The sequence below is a fragment of the Gossypium hirsutum genome, chromosome D10 (assembly GCF_007990345.1).
Source record: "Gossypium hirsutum isolate 1008001.06 chromosome D10, Gossypium_hirsutum_v2.1, whole genome shotgun sequence".
In the NCBI taxonomy this organism is placed as follows: domain Eukaryota; kingdom Viridiplantae; phylum Streptophyta; class Magnoliopsida; order Malvales; family Malvaceae; genus Gossypium; species Gossypium hirsutum.
In genome coordinates, this window is record NC_053446.1 from 38,349,180 (window position 1) to 38,375,444 (window position 26,265).

Here is a 26,265-nt window from a genome sequence, read left to right on the forward strand (position 1 = left end):
TAGTGAAGAAAAATATTTTGTTTGAAGAGGGCATTAAAAACAAAGAATTTAAACTAAGTAAACTAAATTAATAAATCTCAAATGCACGATTTCAAAATATGATTTTAATCAAGATGACATAATTGTATTAGATTAATTACATTTCTTAACTTAGAATTATTAAACTCATGTTTATATTGTTACGAATAAGTTCACGGCAACTCAGTAATTTGCTAACTTATGAACATACTCATCTACCAAAATTCATTTATCTCTTGACTATATCCCTATTTCAATTCAACCGATTAAACAAATCTTAATAGGAAAATATGTTATTGCACATGCATACTTATTAAATTGAAATAATTTCTTGTACATATCCCTATGTCAATTCAAATACTTAACTCGATTTAATAAGCACATAAAAGACTATGTGAGGTAACAAAGTATCCTTACCTTGAAACAGTTTAATCACAATAATCTTGCAAGTTATGCAAGGCAAATGTATCGTCAGATACCGTTGCTAATCTAACCCTCAGCTACCTTAGATGATTAAGCATGCACTGATTAAGTACTGTGTCCATTAATTACAATTTCAATCTGTTTAAATAGTTAATTCATTAGTTACCTAACAATTGTAGTGGAAGAATAACTTAGTCATGATTTTACTTAATTAAGCATATTTCCGAGGCCCATAACAACATAAACACAATTTCAATAATTTTAACAAACAAAATGCAATGAACCTAAGATGAATTAAAGTCAAGCTAAATTGATTAAATTAATCATTCTAACAACATAAATATTCATAGATATGTTCAGCATAACAACAACAAAAATTAAAGAGATAGGGAACAAGAATCAAATCCGGTGTTTTTTCGTTGCTTGACTAGTTGCTCCGTTCTTCCTTCTCCATTGTCCTCGTCGACCAAAGCTGCTATGAACACTTAATTGCTGCTCCAAATAGCTGATGAATGCCCCTTTCCCAGGAGGAGAAATCGGCATGAGAGCAAGGGAATTTTGGAATGAAAAAGAAGAGAGAAAGTGGAGAAAGAGAGGAAAGATGTGAATGCTTGAGGTGTGTTTCTAAAATGACCAGCCTAAGGGGATTTTTACAGCTGAGGAGGGCTGCTAAAAATAGCTAAAATTATTAGCCAAAGAGCCCTCCATCAGCCAGCCACACATGTGGCAAGGTTGATAGTTTCAACTTGGCTAATTTAGGCTTGGGGCAAATCTATAAAGCCACCAATTGTAGAGGGGTTTGAATACAACTTGAACAAGTCTTCAAGGGCCTCTTTGCAAGCTTAAATAATCAGCTAATAAGCTAATTTGGGTCAGCTCTTGGGACGGTTTTTTGGCTGTCCATTTCTTGGTCGGTTTGGTTCACTCGGTTTAGTTTAACTGAACCACTTTTTTATAATTAATTAATAATATTTATTAACCCAAATTAAATTGGATATAAATTAAAATTAATTATATTATGAATTAAGACATATAAATTTCGACCGTCTTAGGCTAAAATTTAGTTCACCTCGATACTTCAAATTGCTTCTCGGTTTTGCGCTTCTAGCTATGTTTGCTTAGCCATTTTTGGCCCTTTATGTAAATCTGTCGAAAATAACCAAAATTCATCAAAATTAATTATAAAATTAACTAAAATTCAACATGTTCATATTTTAAGTGCACTTTAATTATTTTGTAAAAATGAATTATTTTTTCGACAAGAATTTTATCGAAATTGTATGATTTTAAGTAAAAAAGGGTATGTAAAAATGTGTAAATTTCCGTGTTAGCAGAGACTACCGACTTGAAATAGATTTTATTCTTCCTTTACTTGTTGTTTTAAATTAATTATGTTTGCAATGTGTTTTGTGATCTTGACATCAACAGTGGTAGCTTAAATCTATTTATCTAGGTTAATTGCATTAATTAAAGGAAATTTGTTTGATTCATGTTTAAAGTGTTTGTCCCTTAGCCGATCATGTTTTCAATTAAATTCAAGTATGTATTTCATTCATATGTGTTTGATGCATTAAAATTAGCTGAGTGATCCTAACTAGATGACAGCTAGTGAGCGTAATAATTGAAAAGTACATGCTTAGTTTAGATCCTAACCCGACTAAATTGAAGGTTCACAATAACTTTAATGAGCTCCATTTTCTTGCATAGTTTTTAGGTTTATGTGATTAAATTGTTTCAAACCTAACCCATCCCTATTACTTGACATAAATACTAAGAAACCCTTAGTTTAATATGATTAATAAAATGCATGTTTCACTAAGTAAAAGATTCCGAAAGGACTTAATTTGGTTTCCAAACTCATGAAAGGTCGGGTTGCCATCGAATGTTTTTCGAACACTATTAAGCATGATGAAAATGAATCAAGTTGATTAATGTAGTTATCCTAACCTATTAATGTTATTGATTGTTGAAGTTGTGTTTCTGCTATTAAATTCATTCATACATTTAGATAATTACTTAGATTAAAATTGCATTAAGGATCAATTTTGCATCTAGTTAAATTAACCTAGTTTAATCATCATCACTCAAATTATTGTGTTTTTATCACCAAATTGTTAACTTATAATTTTAAAATTAATCGATTAACATACACTGTCCTTGTGGAGACGTTAACACATTTACTTACTTATTACTTGAACGGCGGTGTACACTTGCACAAAATGAGCATTACAGTTATAAAATAGATTTTTAAAGTGTTAAAAATCTGGTTAAATAAAGGGTAGGTCGCCGGTTGGGCGAATAGGTTTGGTCAGCCCAACAGAAAATTACAGCGACGTGGCAACACAGGGATTCCATGTCGAGACATCCCTGACTGTTTACCTATGTCGCGACATAAGGGTTTCGTTTTGTGACGTATCCGTCAGTTTGGGTGTCTTGGGGAAACTGGTTGATATGTCGTGACCCACTAGTGCCATGTGGTGACATCGATGTGTTCTTTATTGATATTTGTATTCTATGCGCTTTGTCACGACACATGGTTGCTGTGTCGCGACATCGACTCTGTTTCAGCCCAAAATTCCATCTTATGGATGTATCGGTCTAAATATGTATCAAATAAATGTTAGAATTGAAACTTCACAGTTAGTTAAATATACAATAATTTACAACAGTTATGTAATTAAAAGTTTTTTAAATTTTATTGCTGGATTCATCTGACAGTGTCATCAATTCACCGATGGATGATTTTTCTATTATGTCGGTATTAGTCTATCGTCCATCGTATAGAGCTAAGTTCTGATGACCTATCAGCTAACTGTAACGTTATCTGAGTAGTTCTAAGATCTCTTAACTCGAGTTTTTCAAAGATTGATAGAGGCATTAAATTAATACAAACTCCTAAATCGCGTAGAGCTCTATTCAAGTGAATACTTCCTATCTCTATAGGAATAGTAAAACTGCTTAGGTCTTTTAACTTTCGACATACTTGTCTTGAAATAATCACACTACATGATGCACTTAAATCAACTTGTTCTACCTTGATTTTCTTACGCCTTGCCATCATCTCCTTTAGAAACTTTGCATACTTTGGAACCTTCTCAATTAATTCGATTAAAGATAGGTTAACATTTAATGTTTTAAAAAAGTTTAAGAAACTTACAAATTCATCCTCATCCCGTATTTGTCTTTCTTCTATCCTTGATGGGAATGGGACCTTAGTGATTTTGGCATCTTTATCTCAACTACCGGTGCATTCTCCTACTTTATTTTAGGTTTGTTTCCATATTCTAAGGAATTATCTTCAAGTTTATTAGTATTGTCCACAATTACCTCTAGGGTAGGTATTTTTGGGCTACTTAGTACTCTGCCTGATCAGAGAGCTATAGCCTTCACATGCTCCTTACCTTCCCTCTGTGGGTTATCTTCCGTGTTACTGGGAATACCTGTGCCAATTTGTCTTTTGATGTCACCCATCAGGCTCATCAATTAGCTTATTTGATCCTTGAGCTTAGTCAATGCTCTTGTTGAGTAGGTGCACTCAGACTGCACTTGTTTGACATTTGTTCTCATTGATTGCATTTCTCCTTCAATTTTGTCCAGTCATTGACCACATGCATTATGGTCACTAGGGTTGGCCTTATCCCAAGGTTTCTACAAATAAGAAGGTTGGAAATTATTATTTCTAACTTGATTTGAACTGTTACCTCCTCCTTGGTTTCCTCCCCATCTCAGGTTTAGGTGATCCCTCCAGCCAGGATTGTATGTGTTAGAATAAGAGTTTCCACCTCTATTGCCAATGTAGTTTATATCCTCAGCATGACTATTGATATAATGGAAGAGTGGCTCGTCTCTTGCATGCATAGATGGTGTAGAAGTAGATTCAATATGCTCAATTCTATCCCCTATTTGCTGATACTTATCATCCTCTTGGATAGCTTTGACCGTAACAGGTTTCTGGCCATATCTAAAGCATTCAATTGGCCACTGGCAGGAGTTTAGTGCCATGTTCTTAATGATTTCGTACACATCCTTGTATGTTCTATTCATAAGGTGTGACACCCCAAACCTGACCAGAACAAACCGATCCGAACTTGAAGCAACACATTAGCCACCGAAGGGACTCTCCAGCACAAAACCAACCCAAAACACATCCCAACCTTATAACACCTCAATTCTAACTAATAACTTTCTAATCTTATTACGGAAGCAATTTATGAACCATTTTAAAACTATTTTTAAGGATTTAACGCTAAGGGTATTTTAGTCATTTTACCACTTAAAACTAAACGATCCTGATTTCAATTCTAAATGATTACCAACTTCCTTTTAATCAAGTTGGGGAAACACCTAAAATTCATTTTAATTATCCATTTTTCCTTAATCCATTTACAAATTAAGACTATATTAGCTAAGTTTTATCACTTTAATCATATATATACAATTTTAATCTAATTACAACTAATAAACAACATGTATTCCTAATTTAAACATTCGAAATCATACTTAACAAACAAAAATTAAATTATACAATGAACTTACCTTAGCAACAAAGTTATCCACTCCTCGACAAGCTACAATTAAAATGTATTAGTGAAAAATTCATACTTCAATCACAATGTTTTCAATCACCATGATATCACTTAGAAACATACCATAATCCACACAACATTTAACCATAAAATCAATCATTAACAAAGCAAGTATAACATCTCAAAATTAATATCCAAGTAAAAGTCTCAAATGTCCATTACAAGTATATCAAATTATCCCAAATGAGCGCCATAATGGCATCTAATGTTTCTAAAGAAGAGTCTTAATCTATAGCACCAAATAGCCATAAACTTGGACTAGCCTTTCCCTTACTCCTCAACTCCCAAAAGCGGGGAAAAAATTTGCACAAAGCTGTAAGGGTGTAAGCTGAAAAAAACTTAGTGAGTGACCATAAATTCAATAAGTAAATTACACCAAAAACATACTTAAACCAAGGCAAATCATGTATCAAATTTTGAGTATATGAATCATAGTTTCAATTATATTTTCATGCTCAATTATAGCATTCAATTGTCTAAAATTTCCAGCAACAATGCAACATCATAATTCCATATGTTATTTCGCGAGTGAAAATCACATTTATTATGGCTTATGGGAACATAATTTAATTAACAAATAAACACTTATATTGGCAAATGACATCCATGGCAAAATATAAACATGTGATCATGCATTGGATAAACGAATCTCCGATCTCCCAAATATCAAATACAATACTCCGGTTGAGTGGGGCATAGCTACACATTCCCTTATATCACCTCAAAATTGCCAATAATTGAGTGGAGAAAAAGGCTCAACACTCCCTTATCCACTCCAACAAAATCAATACTCCTAGAGCCATATGATCACAAATAATACATATAGTGGTGAGTACTCGCTAATCCTATGGCATGCCATCTATATCCAATGGATCCACCATGCAATGTTGCCAATATAACTAATCACACAGGGCATAAAAATTGATATTTAAGCAGTTAATTCATGCTATAAAAATTCAATTTAAATCATGTCACTTAGAAATTTTAGTACCAACATAGATAAGCATAATAAGTGTCTTTGTCCATGGATATAAAACTAATCATAAAACCATCATCAAGTGCTCAATATACAATAATCCATGCTCTAATTATTATTTAATACAATCCAAATCAATCATACCAAACACACAATTTAGAATTTTCATAAATCATTTACAAATATGCTTATATAAAATTAAAATAAATTTTAATAATCTAAACCATTTGAGATACAATTGAACCATTAGAAACACAAATCAAAAGCTAAATTTAGAATCTAAATAGGCATGTTTACCAATTGCTTTTAAAAATCACTCACCTTCACACTTTGCTTCTCAAGCCAAAGTGTATCAAGTAGCTATGTTTGGACCTTGATTCTGATTAACAATGGCCTCTCCTCGTTGTGGAGCATAAATAGAGATAAAATACATGTTACAAGCTATCATTAACAAAAAGAAAATTGAAAAATTATAAACTACACGATCTAAAACGCCTTTCCAATCTACCAATACAAAACCTAAGCTTCAATTTCATGAAACAAAACGTTTCATAATTTTCTGGAAAATCAACTCATGTTGTTAGTTAAAACGAATTTGACATAATTGATCAATCAAATGACTTTAATATTTGGTTTTCTGATAGAAAACCTCTTAATAAACATGATTTGAGCTTAGATATGCATTTAAACTTGGATTCCAACTCAAAACCATGATTCATCATTGATGAATTTCATGTTCAAGAGAGAAGAGATCAAGATTTGAAAAACCATTTTAATTGATTTAAATCGAAAATAATGATTAAAAAACTTTAAAATGAATTTAAAGTTGAGAAATTACCTTCAATCGATCTGGAATCATCAATATTGAAGATTGGATCAAGATCTTTGAAGAACTGGGGTGAGTTTTTTCCCAACTTTGAAAATCTTTTCTGGAGAATTTTGAGAGAATTTTGAGAAAATAAAAGATGAGATCTAATCTTTGATATGTGGACTTTGAAAATGAAAAAGAAAAAAGGGAGAAAATACTAAGAAATCAGGTGAAAATTGTGTGTTAAGTGAGGGGGTTATCGTGTTTTTGAGCTAAAGAACCCCCACCTGATTTTCGAAAATTGGGGAAATTGCCATCAGGCCATTTGCACAATTCCCTTGTTCTATAAAGTAATCACTTCTCACCAAAATTCTAAAAATATGGGTAATTTGCGATAAAACCACTCAAACATTTCCCTTGTTTTGTAAAATGGTCCTTTGTAATTAATATTTTAAATTCTCTTAATTAAACCCCCATTTTAATTTATTTTTCCATTCTAATTTGACCCAAAAAATTTATTTTACCCAAAAATTATTTAAAACTATAAAATTAATTTTTCTAAAAATATTTTTATTTTCCAGAATATTATTTCCCGTTTCTGTTTAAATGAAATTAAGCTAACTAAACTCAGAGAAAAAAATACTAATAATCCCGATTAACTCCTAATTTTTCACTTCGAACCCGATAAACTTACCCAAAACTACTGGACGAATTTTTAGGCCCTTACAACTCTCCCCCTCTTAAAATAAATTTTGACCCCATAATTTACTTTAATTGAACAAATATGGATACTAACGCCTCATTATATCTTCCAACTCCCAAGTGGCTTCCTTAGTCTCGTGGTTGCGCCACAAAACTTTCACTAGTGGAACCGTCTTACTATGCAGCACCTTGACCTCACGTTCTAAGATCACAACCGGTTCCTCCTCATATGAAAGGTTAGATCGAACCTTAATCTCCTCAACAGGAAGAACATGGGAAGGATCCGATCTATACCATTAAAGCATGGAAACATGGAAGACATCGTGAAATAAGTTTAAGCTCAGGCGGCAACAGAAGATGATAAGCAACTGGTCCAATCCACTCAATCACCTCATAAGGTCCAATGAACCTCGGACTAAGCTTACCTTTTCAGTAGAACCTCAAAACCTTCTTTCAAGGTGAGACTTTCTAGAAACACCTTATCACCAACCTGATACTTGATATCTCGATGTCTCAAGTCAGCATAATATTTCTACCTATCTGAAAGAGCCTTCAACCGATCACAGATAAGTTTCACCGTATCCTCAATCTCACAGACCAAATCTGAACCCAAATTCCTCTTCTCCTTCATGTCAAACCAAAATAGTGGAGCCCTACGCTTTCTACCATAAAGTGCCTCAAACAGAGCCATCTGAATACTCCTCTGATAACTGTTGTTGTATGTGAACTCAGCCAACAACAAATGTCACTCCCAATTGCCACCAAAATCAATAGCACATCTCTGAAGCATATCCTCAAGAATTTGGATCACCCTCTCAGACTGGCCATCTGACTGTGGATGATACATTGTACTGAAGTGAAGCTTTGAACCTAAAGCCTCATGCAACATCTACCAAAACCTTGACATGAATCGTGGATCTCTGTCTGATATGAGAGAAATTGGAACTCCATGCAATCTGACAATCTTTCTGATGTAAAGCTTGGTCAACTGCTAAAAACTGAAAAGCGTACGCACAAGCAAGAAATGTGCACACTTCGTAAACCGATCCACTATCAGCCAAACTAAATCCTTTCAAGATTGAGTCAACGGCAAACCAGAAACAAAATCCATCATGATATGCTCCTATTTCCACTCTAGAATCTTGACCAGCTGAAGTAACCTAGATGGACATTGATGCTCAACTTTAACCCTCTGGCAAACTAAACATCTACCAACAAAATAAACTATGTCCTTTCTCAACCATGGCCACTAATATAAAACCCAAAGATCTTGATACATCTCATTCCCACCGGGATGCATAGCATATAGTCTACTATGAGCCTTGATAAGAATCATATGTCTCAGATCCCCATCCATCAGAACACACATCCCACTTCTAAAGCAAAGGACACCATTAGCATTGAGACCAAAATCTACAAGAACAACCAACTCAACCTAACGAATACGACACACCAAACTCTCGTCGAACGATTATCTCTCTCGAATTTGTTGTACAAGGGTTGGCTTCACTTGAAGCTCAACCAACAAACCAGCATCCTCAGAAACTAAAAACTTTGCAAACATTATCCTCAAGTCAATCAAGGACTTCTGACTCACGGCATCAGCACCAACATTCGCCTTACTCAGATAATACTCAATCACATAATCGTAGTCCTTCAGCAGCTCAATCCAATGCCTCTGTCTCAAGTTTAACTCTTTCTGGGTAAGGTGATACTAAGACTCTTGTGATCAGTGTAGATCACATACCTCTCACCATGCAAATAATGATGCCAAATCTAGAGTGTAAAAACTATAACAACCAACTCCAGATCATGGGTTGGATAGTTACACTCATACGATTTCCACTGCCTCGACGCATAAGTGAGTACCTTTCCCTTCTGTATCAGCACACAACCCAATCCTATGTAAGAAGCATCATTGAATACAACATACTCCTTACCAGACTCTAGTTGTGTCAATACAGGTGCTTCCATCGGAATCGACTTCAGCTTCTCAAAACTCTTCTGTCTCTCATTAGTCCACTCGAATACATAATTCTTCTAAAGCAACTAGGTCAATGGAGTAGATATACACAAAAACCCCTCGACAAAATGACGATAGTAACCAGCTAAGCCCAAGAAACTCTTGGCCTCAGACACAGACCTCAGCGGCTTCCAATCCAAGATCACCTCAACCTCTTTGGATCAACCCAAATACCCTCAGCTGAAACAACATGTCCAAGAAAAACCACATCTCGAAGCCAGAACTCACTCTTGCTCAGCTTGGCACACAATTGCTTCTCCTTCACAATCTGAAGAACCACTCTCAAATGCCCATCAAGCTTATTCTATGATCGAGAATACACCAATATATCATCTATAAAAGCCACAATGAACCAATCCCGGTAGGAACTGAATACACGGTTCATCATGTCCATAAATGCAGCAAGTGCATTTGCCAACTCGAATGCGATGATAAGAAACTCAAAATGCCCATAATGAGTCCTAAACGCAGTCTTTATAACATCTGCATAGTTCACCTTGAACTGATAATACCCAAATCTCAAATCAATCTTTGAGAAACCTGAAGCTCCTCGAAATTGGTCAAACAAATCATCAATCCTCGGAAGTGGTTACTTATTCTTGATGGTCAACTTATTCAGTTAGCGGTAATCAATACACAACCTGAAAGTCCCAACCTTCTTCTAAACAAATAGAATGGCGCTCCCCACAGCGACACACTCGGTCGAATGAAACCCCAGTCCAAGAATTCCTACAATTGAAGCTTCAACTCCATCAACTCCTTAGGTGCTATATGGTAATGCTCAATTGACACCAAATCTGTACCAGGATAGAGCTCAATACTAAACTCAACTTCTCTATCCGACAAAATACAAGTCAACTCCTTAGGAAAATCATCTGAAAAATCATAGACTGCACGAATCTCATCCAACCTTAACTCCCTACTATCAGCATTCATGATATAGGCTAGATAAGATTTGTGACCTTTTCGGACTAGCTTATCGACTATAAGTGCAGAAACCACATTGGAGAGCAACTCAGACCTCTCTCCAACAATAATAATCTTAGAGCCATTAGCACAACTTTGCCTCATTGTCAACCTTCACCCGATGCTCGATCAACCAATTCATCCCAAGGATAACATCAAATCATTATAACAATAACTTCAAAAGAGCTATAGAAAACACTTGTCCTTGAACCATCAGAGGACAATGTAGATAAACCCGATTAACTATTACACTATCACCCAGCTGAATCCTCATAGTAACACCCAACCTAGCTGTCTCTATAGAAATCCCCAACTCTTTAACTACATCTCCCAGAATAAACAATCGCGTAGCACCAGAATCTACTAAAGCTACAGGAGAAAATGACTGTAGTGTGACTGTACCTATAATGACGTCCGTGGCCTCTCTAATCTAGGGCACTAGAACAATGAAAATGTGCAAGTGTACACAATCGTAACAAGTAATAAAGTGGCAAGTAAATATCGAGTTATCGTACCCACAGGGACTGTGAAAATAATTCTTTATGAATGCAATTTTAAAAACACTTTGGTAAAGAAAAATATTTTGATTTGAAGAGGTGATTAAAAACTAGGATTTTAACAAAGTAAAATAAAAAAATGATACGAGTCACAAAGGCCCAATTCAAGCCCAATGACGTGATGGGGCTCAAATTACCACAAGGCTCAATAACGAGGTCAAAGGCCAGGCAAATGCATACGAAACTAAATGGAACCATTCAAGACTTCATTAGCAAGGCCTTAGATGCGTATACAAAGGAAAAAGAAAATCAACATTCACTTTCTTGTTTTCAAGAAAATCAAGAAATCGAATCTTGGTCCAATTTTGCTGTTTTGAGCGATTTCAAGAGTCAAGAAAATCAAGATTTCAAATCTTGGAAATCTTGGTCCAAGAAACCGAATCTTGCAGCTAGGGCGTATTGGATCTCAGTTACGAGCGTCAATGAACTAATTTTGAGAGTGAACGGATTACAAGCCCAAATGCTTGAAGAAACAGTCCAATAAGATGTTCCAAGCCCAATCAAGAATTTAAATTAGACTTAGTTGAAAATCAGGTCAGATTGTCAAAGTTACCCAATTTGTAATATTTTATTTTATTTTATTTTATTAAATACTTAGTTTAATTTCTAGACTTTATGATTAAATTCCTATGTAAAAATTCAACCCAAGAAGCCCATTAAAAGCCTTGGTCGAATTTTCCCTTGAAGTTAATAATTAGGTTTTTTTAGTTTTCCTAATAAGGTTAGGAAAATAGTTAGATGGCCTATAATAAGGCTTGACCGGCCACCTTATACACAACACTTTGATTATACATTAAAATAAAAGTTCCAATGCATGATTTCAAAAGATGATTTTAATCAAGATGACATAATTGTGTTAGATTAATTACATTTCTTAACTTAGAATTATTAAACTCATGTTTATGTTGTTACGAATAAATTCACAGCAACTCGGTAATTTGCTAACTTATGAACATACTTACCTACCAAAATCCATTTATCTCTTGACTATATCTCCATGTCAATTCAACCGATTAAACAAATTTTAATAAGCAAATGTGTTAATGCACATACATATGAAATTAAAATAATCTCTTGTACATATCTCTATGCCAATTCAAACAATTAATTCAATCTCATAAGCACATAAAAGATTACGTGAGGTAACAATGTATTTCTACCTTGAAACTGTTTAATCACAATAATCTTGCAAGTTATGCAAGGCTAATGTATCGTTAGATACCATTGCTAATTTAACCCTCAGCTACCTTAGATGATTAAACATACACTGATTAATTATTGTGTCAATTAATTATAATTTTAATCCGTTTAAATAATTAATTCATTAGTTACCTTACAATTGTAATGCAAGAATAACTTAGTCATGTTTTACTTAATCAAACATCTTACCGAGACCTATAACAACACAAACACAATTTTAATAACTCAAGTAGACGAAATGCAATCAACCTAACAAGAATTAAATTTAAGCCATATTAATGAAATTAAACATATCAACATAAAAAATATTCATAGACATGTTCATCATAAGAACAACAAAATTAAAAGGATAGGGAATAAGAATCAAATCCAGTGTTTCTCCGAGGCTTGACTAGTTTGCTCCGCTCATCCTTCTCCGCTTGTTATTGTTGAACTGAGGCTTCCATGAACACTTGAATGCTGCTCCAAATTGAGTATGAATGGATCCTTTTCAAGAGGTGAAATTGACAAAGGAATAGGGAAAGAAAATGAAGAACAATGGAAGGGAATGAAGAGAGAAAAGTGGGAGAGAAGTGAATAAATGAATGGGTTTGAGATGTGTTTGAAGTGAGCAGCAAAGGGGGTATTTATAGGTTGATATGGCTGCTAAAATTAGCAAAAATCAGCAGCCATAGAGTCCCCCCATGTCCGGCCACACATGTGGCAAGTTTGAAAGTTTCAAACTTGTTATTTTAAGGTAGGGGCAAATCTGGAAAGGCATAAATAGTGGAGGGGTTTGAATGCAATTTGAAGGAGTCTTCAAGGGCTATTTTGCAAGCCAAATAATCAGCCAAACAAGCTGATTGGGTCAGCATGTGGGACAGTTTTGGGCTGCCCAGTGCTCGGTGGGATCAATTTTCTCGATTCAGCTCAACTGAGCCCCTTTTAATAATTAATTAACAATAATTTATTTAACACAAAATTAGATTGGATTAAAATTAAAATTAATTATATTATGAATTAATACACATAATTTGGACCGTCTAAGGCTGACAAATTAATTCACCTTGATGCTTCAAAATTGCTTCTCGATTTTGCGCTCTAGTAGTGTCTGCCGAGCCATTCTTTGCCCTTTGTCCATATCTGTCGAAAATAATAAAAATTAATTAAATTTCAACATGTTAATAATTTAAATACAAAATAATTATTTTATAATAATTATATATTTTTCGACAAGAATTTTACTGAAACTACATGAATTTGAGTTAAAAAGGGTATGAAAAAGTGTGTATATTTTCGTGTTTCCACACCCCCAAACTTAATTCATTGCTCGTCCCGAGTAATGCACAAATTTGTAAAGAATTTCTCGAAAACACCTTTGAAAAATTCCTTCAAAACAACATTCTTCCCAAAATTATGAATTTGGTATACTTATGCTCAAGAACAAGAATTTTGAGATTTACTCTACTTAAGTATACATATCGTTCAAATTAATCGCAATTATTCTTATGATAGCAAAAATAGACTAAATGCTTTCGAATAAAGACACGATAAATCCTTACCAATATGATTTTATTCCCTTATTCAAGATTAAGCTGCAGCCATTAAGTTTAATTTATGCCTTCATATGTTGAACATAGCAATTTCTCTTCAGTAATGTAGGTAGTATAGAAACTTGAATCAATTGGTCTTTAAAAGGGTTGTAACGTGGCTAGGCTAGGGGTAGGTAAAAGATAGATAAATTTAGGCTAAAAACCCTAGACTTAGCTTCAATTAGACCTTCAAAATAATTACCTTCGATACACCAACTTAATTTGCTTTCACATGCTCTTTTGTACATCTATTTCTTTTGAGTACATATGCTCTCTTTTTTTACGAGCATTTTGTTGTATGTACTACAATTTTTTGGGCATTTGATACTTCTTCTCAACTCCCCCGAACTTGTTTCAAAGAATATTCTAAGTAGTACTAAGTCTAGTGTTTGGGACAATTTAAAGATAATTAGGAGAAAAGTGACGGCTAAATATTACAAGGGTTTAAATAAAAGAAGGCCATATAGTCTCAAAGTTGGATTCAAAGGATAAAATTTCATCAAGGTTGGCTTGAAAGGCTCAAACAGTCCAAACAAAAGTTGCCTAAATCATTTTCAACATTTCATGCTTCCTAGGATTTTGCCTCAAGAAATTACTAAGTTAATTATAGATACTTAAACTTTCATGCATGCCTAGCTTTCCTAAGGAACCAAAATTTTATGGCATGATTTGCAGGCTAATACATTTATGTCATAATTTAGCTAAGATAACAATTGTTGAAATAATAAAACTTTATTTATACTGAAGTTTAGCATACTTAACAAAATTTCAAATTTTGGAACAAAATATATCCTAATCATAATTAAAAGAAAATTTTATTCTGAATGGAAATAATTTCAATTTTTCAGTCCCCCTGCTTAAGATGAACAATGTCCTCATTGTTAAAAGTGAATAGATACTATACACCAGGTAGGATTCTAGAAAAGGGGAGGTGAGTCAATTTGACTACTTAATTACCAATCCTAGACATGTATATATCTATTACCACACTTTTTACTTTGCAACTTGTTCATTTTTATTTATGATTTCCACCTCTTATTTTATTATGCAAAAATAAAAATTCCTAATAAAACCTAATATTATTAAATAACCTAAGAACAGAAATAAAATAAGGTCAAGATCCCCCCTTTTTATTTATTTGCAGAACCCTCCGAATTTTACTCATCTTTTGCTCCATTGTCTTTGTTTTTGCATGAATCGCTTCACTACCTCTTCGATAGTGGATTCCATGGTTCAAATATGAAATCTGGAAACTCAGGCACAAAAATAAATGGGTCATTGTATATTTTCGTAAGAACGTTTCTCATTGAGTCTTCCCGTATTTTTTAATATCTCCAGTAAGCTTGTTGCTGGCATTGCATATGTTGCATGATGTCCATCAACTTTGATAGCTCATCTCAAAGATCTAGGCGAGGCGATTGAGTCCTAATCATTGAAGTTGCAATGTCAGGTTCGATTATTAGTTCCATTGGTTCTGCCTTATCAGGGATTTCAGCTGACTGTATTGGTTCGATTTCTTTAGGATCTTCTTCTTCTTCTTCGAGATCCTCGTTCTCTTCAACTATTTTTCTAGAACAGAGTCTCCAGCTATTTGGTAGAGGTCCCAATCTATGTTTGTTCCCTAGCTATAACCTGTCTTCTTTACGTTTGCAAGAATTTTAGCTTTCAAGTATAAAATTGTTACCGCAAAGGAAAAGTAAGCTGGGCCACCACGTCTAGCAACACAATTCTGCATTTCTCTCAAGATATTTTTCCCACATCAATTGTCATTCCAGTTAAAATCGAGTATAATAAGGCCATTTTCTCCAATGATATTGTAGTCCCATGTGAAATGGGCATAAGGCTAAATCGAATGAAGTAGAACCATACCTTCGCTAGTGGTGTCAAATATTCTCTGGGACAAGTGTGAATTTCTTACTTTGACACAGTACACTTAGAACCTGGAACTGTAAGTTCCACGAGAATTTCTTGCAGATTTTCAGACTCAATATTGCTCATCAAGAAAGAATATTTGACGTCTTCGAAATCCAATAATTCAAAGAATTCATTAATAGCGTTTGAGGTTATTGGTACCTTGATTCCGCGAATAGAAACTTCTGTCAATTCGCTTGAGGTCAAATTCACGTAAAATTTAGGAACTAACTCCTCATCTACACTAGTCTTTTCTCACAAAATAACTCTCAATTGAGAGCTTCAACAATTTTTCGAATGCGTGCCAAGAAATCAATATAGTTGCTTTCTTTCAGCATAAAGTCTTTTTTTAGGTGCATCTATTGATTCTTGAAAACGCTTTCGTATCTCTCTTTGGCTTCTTCACAGTGGAATATGTTTTGTGATTCGTCAATTTTTACAAAGGCACGAGTTCTCTTGCGAGGCATGATTAACTTGAACATAAGATGGAAACAAATATTCTGTCAAAAATTTAATTAGTATAAAATATTAATAATTCAATAAATTGGAAAATTAAATATTGAAATAAAATTAAAATTTAGGAGAAAAATTTGTCTTACCACCTTTTTACAAAAGTTAATAACTCAAAGAAAATAAATATAAAGCAAAATGGGTTGGTTTAGGGATGGTTATAGGGTGTCTTGATGGTGTGGTGCGATAGGCAAGGGTGTTGGTGCGAGTAGTAAGGCGCGCTGTGAGTAGATGTGTGGACAACATGTGACACTGTCAGGGAAATAGCAAGGCTGATGCGTTGGTGCGCTTGTGCGGGTGCGTGAGAGCAGGTCTAGCTCGAGCGACATTAGCAGCGTGAGCTGCTGGTGCGTGCGTGGGCTGCTAGCCGAATGGGGTTGCTGCTAGGCGTGAGGGTGACATGCATAGCTGGGCGGTGTTGCGGCTAGAGAGTTCGGCACTAGGTGATAAGCTATAAAAGTAACATATTTTAATCCCATTCTTAATGCATTTTTGCATGATTAATTGCATAATTTAGTGAATTTGATGCTCCCAATCCTTTAAATTCATGTTTCTATAATTAAGAGAGCACTTGGGAGTGAAAAGAGAAAAATAAGAGCCAAAACCAAAAAAAATAGAGCTATTTCCAGGTTCCACACGGCCTTAGCACTTCTACACGGGCTGGCCATATGCCCATGTGCCAACCCATGTCGATAACGCACGTTACTTCCCAATTAAGCGGAAAAACCCAATTTTTAGGCTTTCTAAGAATTCTAAAGTCTATAAATATCAATTAGAAGAGGACTTAAGGGGATACACAGAGAAGATTGGAGAAAAGACTCGAAGAACACCATCAGAATCATCTCGGAAGCGGATCTCCTTCAAGATTGAAGATCTCCATTTAATTTCTTTAGAATTTTTATTAGGTTTCTTTATGGCTTGTTGTTATCTTAACATTGAGATGTTTCTATTTAGGATTATGAACTAAATTTCCTAGATACATAGGGAAGATGAAACATATGATGAATCTTATTATTTGATTTCTGATTTACATGATAAATACTTGATTCTTGTTCTCAATTATGTATGCTTATTTCGTGTTTAAATATTTTAGTAATTAATTCATGTTTATTATGCTTATTTCAATGGAGCAAAAGTCCCTATTTAAGAGTAGATCTAGCATAATTGAGTGGAGTTGCATGCAATCCTAGAAATAGGACAACATAAATCTACCGGATTAGAGTCAAATCTAATAGGGGAATCCATAGATCGAGTTAATGCGACAATAGGGGTTTTAATTAGAAAGAGATTTCAATTAATCAACCTAGAGTCAGTTGTTCTTAGTCTTGAAAGAGATATTAACATAATTTAGGGATTTCTACAGATCAAGGCACAAGTGAATAAATCATTTAATTTAGATTCACAATAATAAGTGAAGTCTAAGTGGATTCTTTCCTGGGTATTGTCTCTCTCATTGGTATATTTGGTTATTTTCCTATTTTATTCTCTGTTGCATTCTTAGTTAAATTAGTTTAGCAATTTTAGATTAAAAACAATCACTCCAATTTGTCAGCTAAATAATAGAAAATTGGTAATTACTAGTACTTTTAGTCCTCGTGGATACAATATTCTCACTCACCGTAACTATACTATTGTTTGATAGGTGCATTTGCCTTAATCATATTTATAGTTAGTTTAGTGACCATCAAGTTTTTGGTGACGTTGCTGGGGACTAAAATATTAGGAACACTTGATTTTTATTAATTTAGCCATTTGTTTTTACTACATTTTATTTTTGTTTTTAGTTTAATTTTTATTTTCTAATTTTTCTTTTATTTGCTTTTGGCAGGTTCCTTTAGTTTATGACTAGAAGAAACCTATCGAGGACATTATTATTTGATAGTGAGATTGAAAGTACAACTCACAGAAAGTGTAGAGAAGCAATGTAGAGTCGACAGAATATAATGGAAGAGCAAGAGGACGTTATTATTGTTACCGAGGATATGACTGATAATTAGAATAATCAGCTACCTCCTATGGTTGCTGCGAATCCTGAAAATTCAAATCTTGCTCCCCGTACTATGTACGATTATGCCAAGCCCATTCTAACTAGGGATGAATCGAGTATTGTAAGACCCACCATTGTTGTGAATAACTTCGAACTGAAGCCAAACACTATTTAGATGATCCAACAGTTTGTTCAGTTCGATGGTTCACAAGACGAAGATCCAAATACTCATTTGGCTAACTTTCTGGAAGTCTGTGATACTTTTAAGATAAATAGTGTTTCTGACGATGCCATTCACCTACGATTATTCCCTTTCTCATTGAGGAAAAAATCTAAACAGTGGTTGAATTCCTTAACACGAGGTTCTATCACTACATGGGACCAAATGACGAAGAAATTTCTATTGAAGTACTTCCCACCGGCTAAGACAGCTAAGTTGAGGAATGATATCTCTTCCTTCGTTGAGATTGACTTAGAGACTCTATATGATGCATGGGAGAGGTATAAAGATTTATTGAGAAGGTGCCCTCACCATGGGTTACCTCTATGGCTACAGGTTCAAACCTTCTACAACGGTTTGAACCCTCAACTATGTAATTAATCGATGCAGCAGCCGGTGGTACACTGAACAATAAAATACCTAAAGTAGCTTATGATTTTATAGAGGAGATGACACTGAATAATTATCAGTGGCAAGTCATGAGGACAAAGCTGATGAAAGCAGCTAGTGTTTTCAATTTAGATACAGTCTCCATGTTGTCAAATCAGGTAGAATAATTAAATAAGAAAATTGATGGTTTATGTGTTTCTACACAGGTTCATCTGGGGATGCAGTGCGATACGAATAGAGGAGGGATGAACAATCCAGAATGTCTACCCTACGGTACTAGCACAGAGAATGAACAAATTAACTATATGGGTAATAATTCTAGACCTCAAAATAATCCTTACAGTAATAATTATAATGCAAGTTGGAAGAACCATCCCAATTTCTCTTGGGGTGGTCAACGAAATCAAAGACCACAACGCCCTCTAGGCTTTCAACAACAACCTTACCAACAAGAGAAAAACCCGAACCTTTAGGAGATGATGATGAAGTTTATTTCGGTGTTAGAAACCCGATTGCAAAACATCGAAACAGCATTTAAAAATCAACAAGCGTCAATTCAAAGGCTCGAGAACCAAATCAGTCAACTTGCGAAGTTGATTTCAAAACAACCATAATGTAGCTTGCCTAGTAATACCGAAACTAACCCAAGAGAGCAACTTCATGCAATTACTATGCCAGATGAAGAAGGGTTAGTTGAATCTGAACCAGAATCGAGGCAGGAAAGTGTGGTAAGTTTGAAGTGAGCCAGAATGAACAAAAACCGGTTGGTAAGGAATATAAACCTTGAGTTCCATATCTGAATGTAATGAACAAAGACTACACTAACGAACAATTTGGTAAATTTCTTAACTTACCGTTTATTGAAACTCTTTTGTAGATGCCCAATTTTGTTAAATTTTTAAAGGTGCTTTTGGCAACAACGGAAGTTAGATGATTCATCGCATGTGGAGCTAAATGCAGTTTGCTCGGCCATTTTGCAAAATAAACTAGCCAACAAATTGAAAGATCCAGGAAGTTTTACTATTCCTTATTTAATTGGTAGTTTAAACGTTAATAATAATTTAGCTAATTTAAGGGCTAGTATTAATGCCATGCCCTATAAAATGATTAAACAATTAGGTATTGGGAAACCCAAATAAATTAGGATAAGTATTCAATTAGCAGACAGAAACACTGGATTTCCTAGGGGTATTATTGAAGACGCACTTGTAAAAATTGATAAATTCATATTCCCAGTTGATTTTGTTGTTTTAAACATGGATAAGGATAGTGACGTACCTTTAATTTTAGGACGGCCCTTTTTAGGAACTGCTAGAGCTATTATTGATGTTGGTACATGTGAATTGATACTTCATATAGGTGATGATACGATTAAACTCCAGGCTCGTGATTCTGTTAAGACATTTAATGATCAAGATGATTATATGAGTTCTATTAATATGAGTAACCTTGTGGCTCAAACTTCTTTGTAGGAAACCCCTCAAAAGAACATGATGGACCCACATTCCAGTCCATGCGACAAAAATAGAACGACTCATGAAGAACGAATGCTACAGATCGATGAACTAGACAAATGGCGGACACATGTCAAGAAGAAATCTAGAATACACGATGCAGAACCAAAGCTATACCATGATGAGCATGTGGATGGAACAAACTAAATTAAGGTTGGGGACAAGGTACTACTAGATAAAATAGATCCTCATATTGCCACTTCAAAGCTTAATGCAAACAGAGAAACTCCTTTTACGGTACTAAATGTCTTCCCATACGGTACAGTCAAGGTAACTCATTCTAAATTTGGCACTTTTAATGTAAATATTACTCGACTCAAACCTTATTTTGATACTCGGATTGATAGCAAAAAAGAAGGGTTTCAACCCCACGAACCACCATGATCGTACGAATTTGAGGTAAGTCGTGCTTAGGCTTTAAATAAGCGCTTCTCAGGAGGCAACCCGAGTGTTAACACTACTAATTCTTTTTTTATTTCATGTTAAATAATTTTTTTGACCCACACGGCCTGGACACACTAGCATGTCCCAGGCCATGTGCACTAAAAGGGATTCGATAGTAAGTTACACGACCTTGCAACATGGCCGTGTGACCCACACGGCTTGGACACACGAGCGTGTTCTTGGCCGTGTGGATCCTAAAGACTTAGTTTTTAAATATTAAGAATACCAACAGTGAGTTACACGACCTGGCAACATGGCCGTGTTACCCACACGGCCTAGACACACGGACGTGTCCTTGGTTGTGTGGAAACTGAGAAATAATTTTCCCAAAAATCAACAAGACACAGTCTACAACAGTTCACACGGCCGCGTCACACGGGTGCATGGGCAGCCACAGAGGTGTAGGAGAAGCGAAGGAGGTAGCACACAGCTGTGTGACATGACCATGTGTGCGACATGGCCTGGACACACGAGCATGTCCAAGGCTGCGTGAAGATTGGGCTTATAATTTTAAAATGCACACGGGCTAAAATAGAACCACACGGGCCTATGACACGGCTGTGTGGCCTAACACGGGCCCCACATGACCATGTCACCTCTTTAAAACCCTAACCTCTTTTTATTTTTATTTACTTTACTTTGTCTTCTTTCTCAAATCCCTAGTCCCCGCTCAACCCCAACTGCCCCTCCTTTTGGTCATCGTCGTTCCCCACCGCCCCTCTCCAGTCGCACGCCTCGCCCCACCCCACGGACACCTACGCCCGTGCCTTCCCTTTCCTCTTTCTTTTTCTCCTCCACCCCCAATCCAATCACCACGACCAACCACCCTTCCTCTTGTCCCTATGCCACCAACACCTTCCCAGCAACCCCCGCAGTCGTTTCTCCTCTCCCCGTCGCGCGACCCCCACTCCGGCCACCGCCTTCGGTCTACCTTTTTTCTCCTTGTTCTTTCTTTATTATTCTTATTATTATTATTCTTTTTCTTTGTTATGTGCTACTTTTTCTTATCTTATTATTTTGTTCTATTTTTATTTTCTTTGACTCTTATTATTCTGCTAATTGTACTGTTCTTTTTTTTTCTTTTATTATTTTTTATTGCTTCATTATCTTCATATTATTATGCTTGGTGTTACTATATTGATTTTTTTTTTCTTTTTTTCACTCTTTATGCATATGATTTTCTTTTATTCTGATCCTTACATTATTAAGCGTTCGTGTCTTTTCTTTTAGGATTAGATGTTAGATTTCCCTCTTCGAACATTGATTTCTTGGCCTTCTAGTTGTGTGTTGGTGATGCTTTACTTATTGATGGATTATTTTATTTCATGCTCGTGGCAAGTCTAAAGTCATCGTCCCTACTATGAAAAAGCAGAAGACCCCTGGCACGGCCTCTTCCTCGAGCGCTTCTGCCGAGGCCTGCCATCCTTATCTATGATTTTTAGTGGACCCCCAAGAGGATTTATTCCAGCTCCTTTGTGTGCGACCGCTCGACTTGAGCTGATGTATAGCTGGGCCGGTTTGGAGCAGTTCCACCTTGCTGATCTTGTTCGAGCTTTTCTTACTACAGCCCCATGGGACCGTTTCTTCTATATCGCCGAGCCCACCTACATGGAGCTGACTTTAGATTTTTGCTCGATGTTTCATCTTTAGCATGCGATGACATCGCATGACGAGCAGGGTGGCATCACTTTCAGACTCGATGGCCTGGTGCGCCATATGAGTGTACATGAGTTTGGCACTGCTTTGGGCCTTTACATTGAGGAGTTTATGGGTGCCGAGAACTTCCTTCGCTTGTTTTGGCACATCCACTACTCGCCATCTTATTGTTGGACAGATCTTACGACAAGTACGACCCCCTACGACGCGAGTCACTCGAAGGTGACTTTTCTCCCTCTAGCTTGGCGGTACATTCATGCCTTGTTAGCTCATAGTTTAACTGGTAGGAGAGAGGGCACCAGAGTTGTTAGCACTACCGGTGCATATTTTCCATGGAGTATGGACATCGGGCATATCTTTGAGTTGGCCTATTTCATTGCCCTAACCTTCTGCCATCAGACAGATAGCCACAGGAAGGGCCCTATCTGTTTAGGTCCTTACGTGACTCGACTCGCTCGACACTTCGGTCTCCTCGACACACCAGAGCAGTCCTCTACACTTACTCTAGTTGACCAGATGTCCCCATAGGGAATCTCGACCATGATCCATATGAGGATGATAGAGCAACTTCATGGAGTTGATCCTCCTTAGTACCGTTTACTTCATTTTGACTCTCAGAATGACCCATAGGACTTCACTAATGATGTCCCACAACATCATGAGGATCCACCTCATCCTCCACCTTCGAGTCACCTCCCTGTTTGTTCTACTGCCACTTTGATAAACCTCTTCAAGCGTTTTACTCGCTTCGAGCAGCAGTGCTTTCAGAAGTTCAACAGTATCAACGCGACATTGCAGTAGATCTGTCAGCATCTCCATATCTCTTCCTTGGCACTGACGACTCATGATGCTTTTGATGATGAGGACCATTGAGTCTATTTATTTTATTTTATTTTTATGTTTATTGTTATTTTCTTCGATTGATGTCGTTTTCATCTTTTGAACTATATATTTTTATGGTTATTTCTAATCGAGTTATAATCCCTTAATCTTTTTCACTATTTGTGTTTATTTTCTTATTAGTTTGCTCGAAATCATGCACTACATCTTGATGTCTACAATTATGCTTTCCACTATTCTAGGGATTTCATCCACTATTTAAGGCAGTTTCAATTTTCTCTCTCTCTCTTATGATATTCTGTCTATACTATGATTATCTATGTTTTTACATTGAGGATAATGTACATCTTAAGTGTGGGGAGGTTATTTATATAATTATAAAAAAATCCCTGAATTATGTCTTGTGATTAAGTAATTTTCTCATACTTCTATTAGAGTGAATTCTTACCAATTTGAGATTTTTATTAATGTGTTTTGGAGTAATTTGTAGATAATTGTGAATTGGTTGATTTAAACTTGAAGACGTGAGAGAATCAAGCATGATAGGCTATGTTTTAGAAATTAAAATTTTTAGGTTGTTTCTTTAAATTTAAGTATTATCTTGAAGTTTGAGATTGCATGATTGACATCAAAAACCATAAATTTTTGTGAGATTTTGAGCCTTTACAGCATACATTTTTCTTGCTTATCTTTATTATTGGTTATGAGTGTGTCAATATGATTTGTTATTTTAGAACTTGCATCGATTATACATGTTGAGACCATACATTTTGATTTGATATACTAAGATGATAAAGGCACTTAGGTTTAACCACTTATCCTATAAAAATCCTACCTACACAATTAACCTTTAGTGAACCATGTTAAGCCTAACACACTGTTTCTTAAATCACCCATTGATGTTAACCCATAACTCATTCTTTTTTATTTATTGAGAATTTTTCCTATTTTATTGACTCCCTTTTTATCAAGATTTGATTTGGTTAGTTACCTAACTATGTTCTTTTGTAAATTTTTCTGAATTATTTCTTATTCTAAAAAAAAGTAAAGAAAAGAAAAATATATCTATATATATTTATTTAATTACATATTGTTTATTATTTAGTTCTATGAGCTTGAACAGTTAAATTCATATTTTGAGAAGAAGCTCATTTTCTTATTGATTGAATAGTTCTTAATTGTTACACTTGTTTTTAATTCAACATTTGTTATTTTTCTAGTTTGGAAATTTATTAAGTCGATCTCGATTTTAACCATCTTTTCGGCCTTTCTCCACACCCTTAACCTAAGCCCCATTACAACCTCTTAAAGACATTTTGATTTGTGCATCATATCATTTTATAGTGGTAGAGATTTGATTTTCATACAAGCCTATGGTAAAGACTTTTTATGATTGACTATTGAGTGATTATTCTTGAACCTTAAGCACTTTGAGTGATTTGAGTGAATCTTTAGTGAGGATGTTGATTCTTGTCAATTTTAAATTAAAGGTAATTATTTTGATAAGGAGAAACACCTATGTTTTCGTGCTTAAAAATTTTTAGCCTAGATTGTTTGAAACTTTAGTGCTCTTTTAGTTGAATTGCCAATGTATGATTATTTATGGATAATTTTGAGACATTATTGATGAGAATTACAAATTGAGAAAGATTAATTTTAATTGTAAGCTGAGGATTTTGCTTGAGGACAAGAAACACTTAAGTGTGGGGATATTTGATAAGTTATAAAAGTAACATATTTTAATCCCATTGTTAATGCATTTTTGGATGGTTCATTGCATAATTTAGTGAATTTGGTGCTCCTAATCCATTAAATTCATGTTTCTATATTTATGAGAGCACTTGGGAGTGAAAGAAACGAAAAAAGAGTAGAAACCAGATAAATTAGAGTTGTTTCCAGGTTCCACACAGCCTTAGCACTTCCACATGGGCTGGCCACACGCCCATGTGCCAGCCCATGTCGATAACGCACCCTAATTCCCAATTAAACGGAAAAACTCAATTTTTAGGCTTTCTGATAATTCTAAAGTCTATAAATATCAATTAGAAGAGGACTTGAGGGGATACATAGAGAAGATTGAATAAAAGACTAGAAGAACACCATCGAAATCATCTCAGAAGCGGATGTCCTTCAAGATTGAAGATCTCCATCTAATTTCTTTAGAAGTTTTATTGGGTTTCTTTATGTCTTGTTGTTATCTTAACTTTGACGTGTTTCTATTTAGGATTATGAACTAAATTCCCTAGATACCTAGGGAAGATGAAACCTATGATGAATCTTTTTATTTGTTTCTAATTTACATGAGAAATACTTGATTCTTGTTCTCAATTATGTATGCTTATTTCGTGTTTTAATATTTTAGGATATTAATTCATGTTTAATGTGCTTATTTCAGTGGAGCAAAAGTCCTCATTTAAGAGTAGATATAGCATAATTGAGTGGAGTTGCATGCAATCCTAGAAATAGGACAACATAAATCTACTGGATTAGAGTCAAATCTAATAGGGGAATCCATAGATCGAGTTAATGTAGCAATAGGGGTGTTAATTAGAAAGAGATTTCAATTAATCAACCTAGAGTCAGTTGTTCTTACTCTTGAAAGAGATATTAACATAATTTAGGGATTTCTACTGATCAAGGCATAATTGAATAAATCATTTAATTCAGATTGATAATAATAAGTGAAGTCTAGGTGGATTCTTTCCTGGGTATTGTCTCTCTCATTAGTATCTTCGGTTATTTTCCTATTTTATTCTCTATTGCGTTCTTAGTTAAATTAGTTTAGTTTTTATATTAAAAATAATTACTCTAAATTGTCAGCTAAATAATAGAAAAACGATAATTACTAGTACTTTTAGTCCTCGTGGATACGATATTCCCTATTCACAGTAACTATATTACTGTTTGATAGGTGCGCTTGCCTTAGTTGTATTTATAGTTACTTTACCATCACAAGGTGATTT

The 26,265-nt window shown here is 35.0% G+C and overlaps 1 protein-coding gene and 1 non-coding gene across 2 annotated transcripts; both read right to left on the bottom strand.

Annotated features, from left to right (window-relative positions):
- Positions 1 to 7,602: 7,602 nt before the first annotated feature.
- On the bottom strand, positions 7,603 to 8,204 carry LOC107942570 (uncharacterized). The gene is made up of 2 exons (XM_016876268.1): positions 8,050 to 8,204; positions 7,603 to 7,801 (listed from the first exon to the last, which is right to left on the bottom strand). Exons 1-2 carry the CDS (start codon positions 8,202 to 8,204, stop codon positions 7,603 to 7,605), a joined length of 354 nt encoding a protein of 117 aa, XP_016731757.1.
- Positions 8,205 to 18,671: 10,467 nt separating this feature from the next.
- Positions 18,672 to 18,778, bottom strand: LOC121222841 (small nucleolar RNA R71). The gene has a single exon (XR_005920211.1). It is a non-coding gene; the product is annotated as a small nucleolar RNA R71 (small nucleolar RNA).
- Positions 18,779 to 26,265: the final 7,487 nt, after the last annotated feature.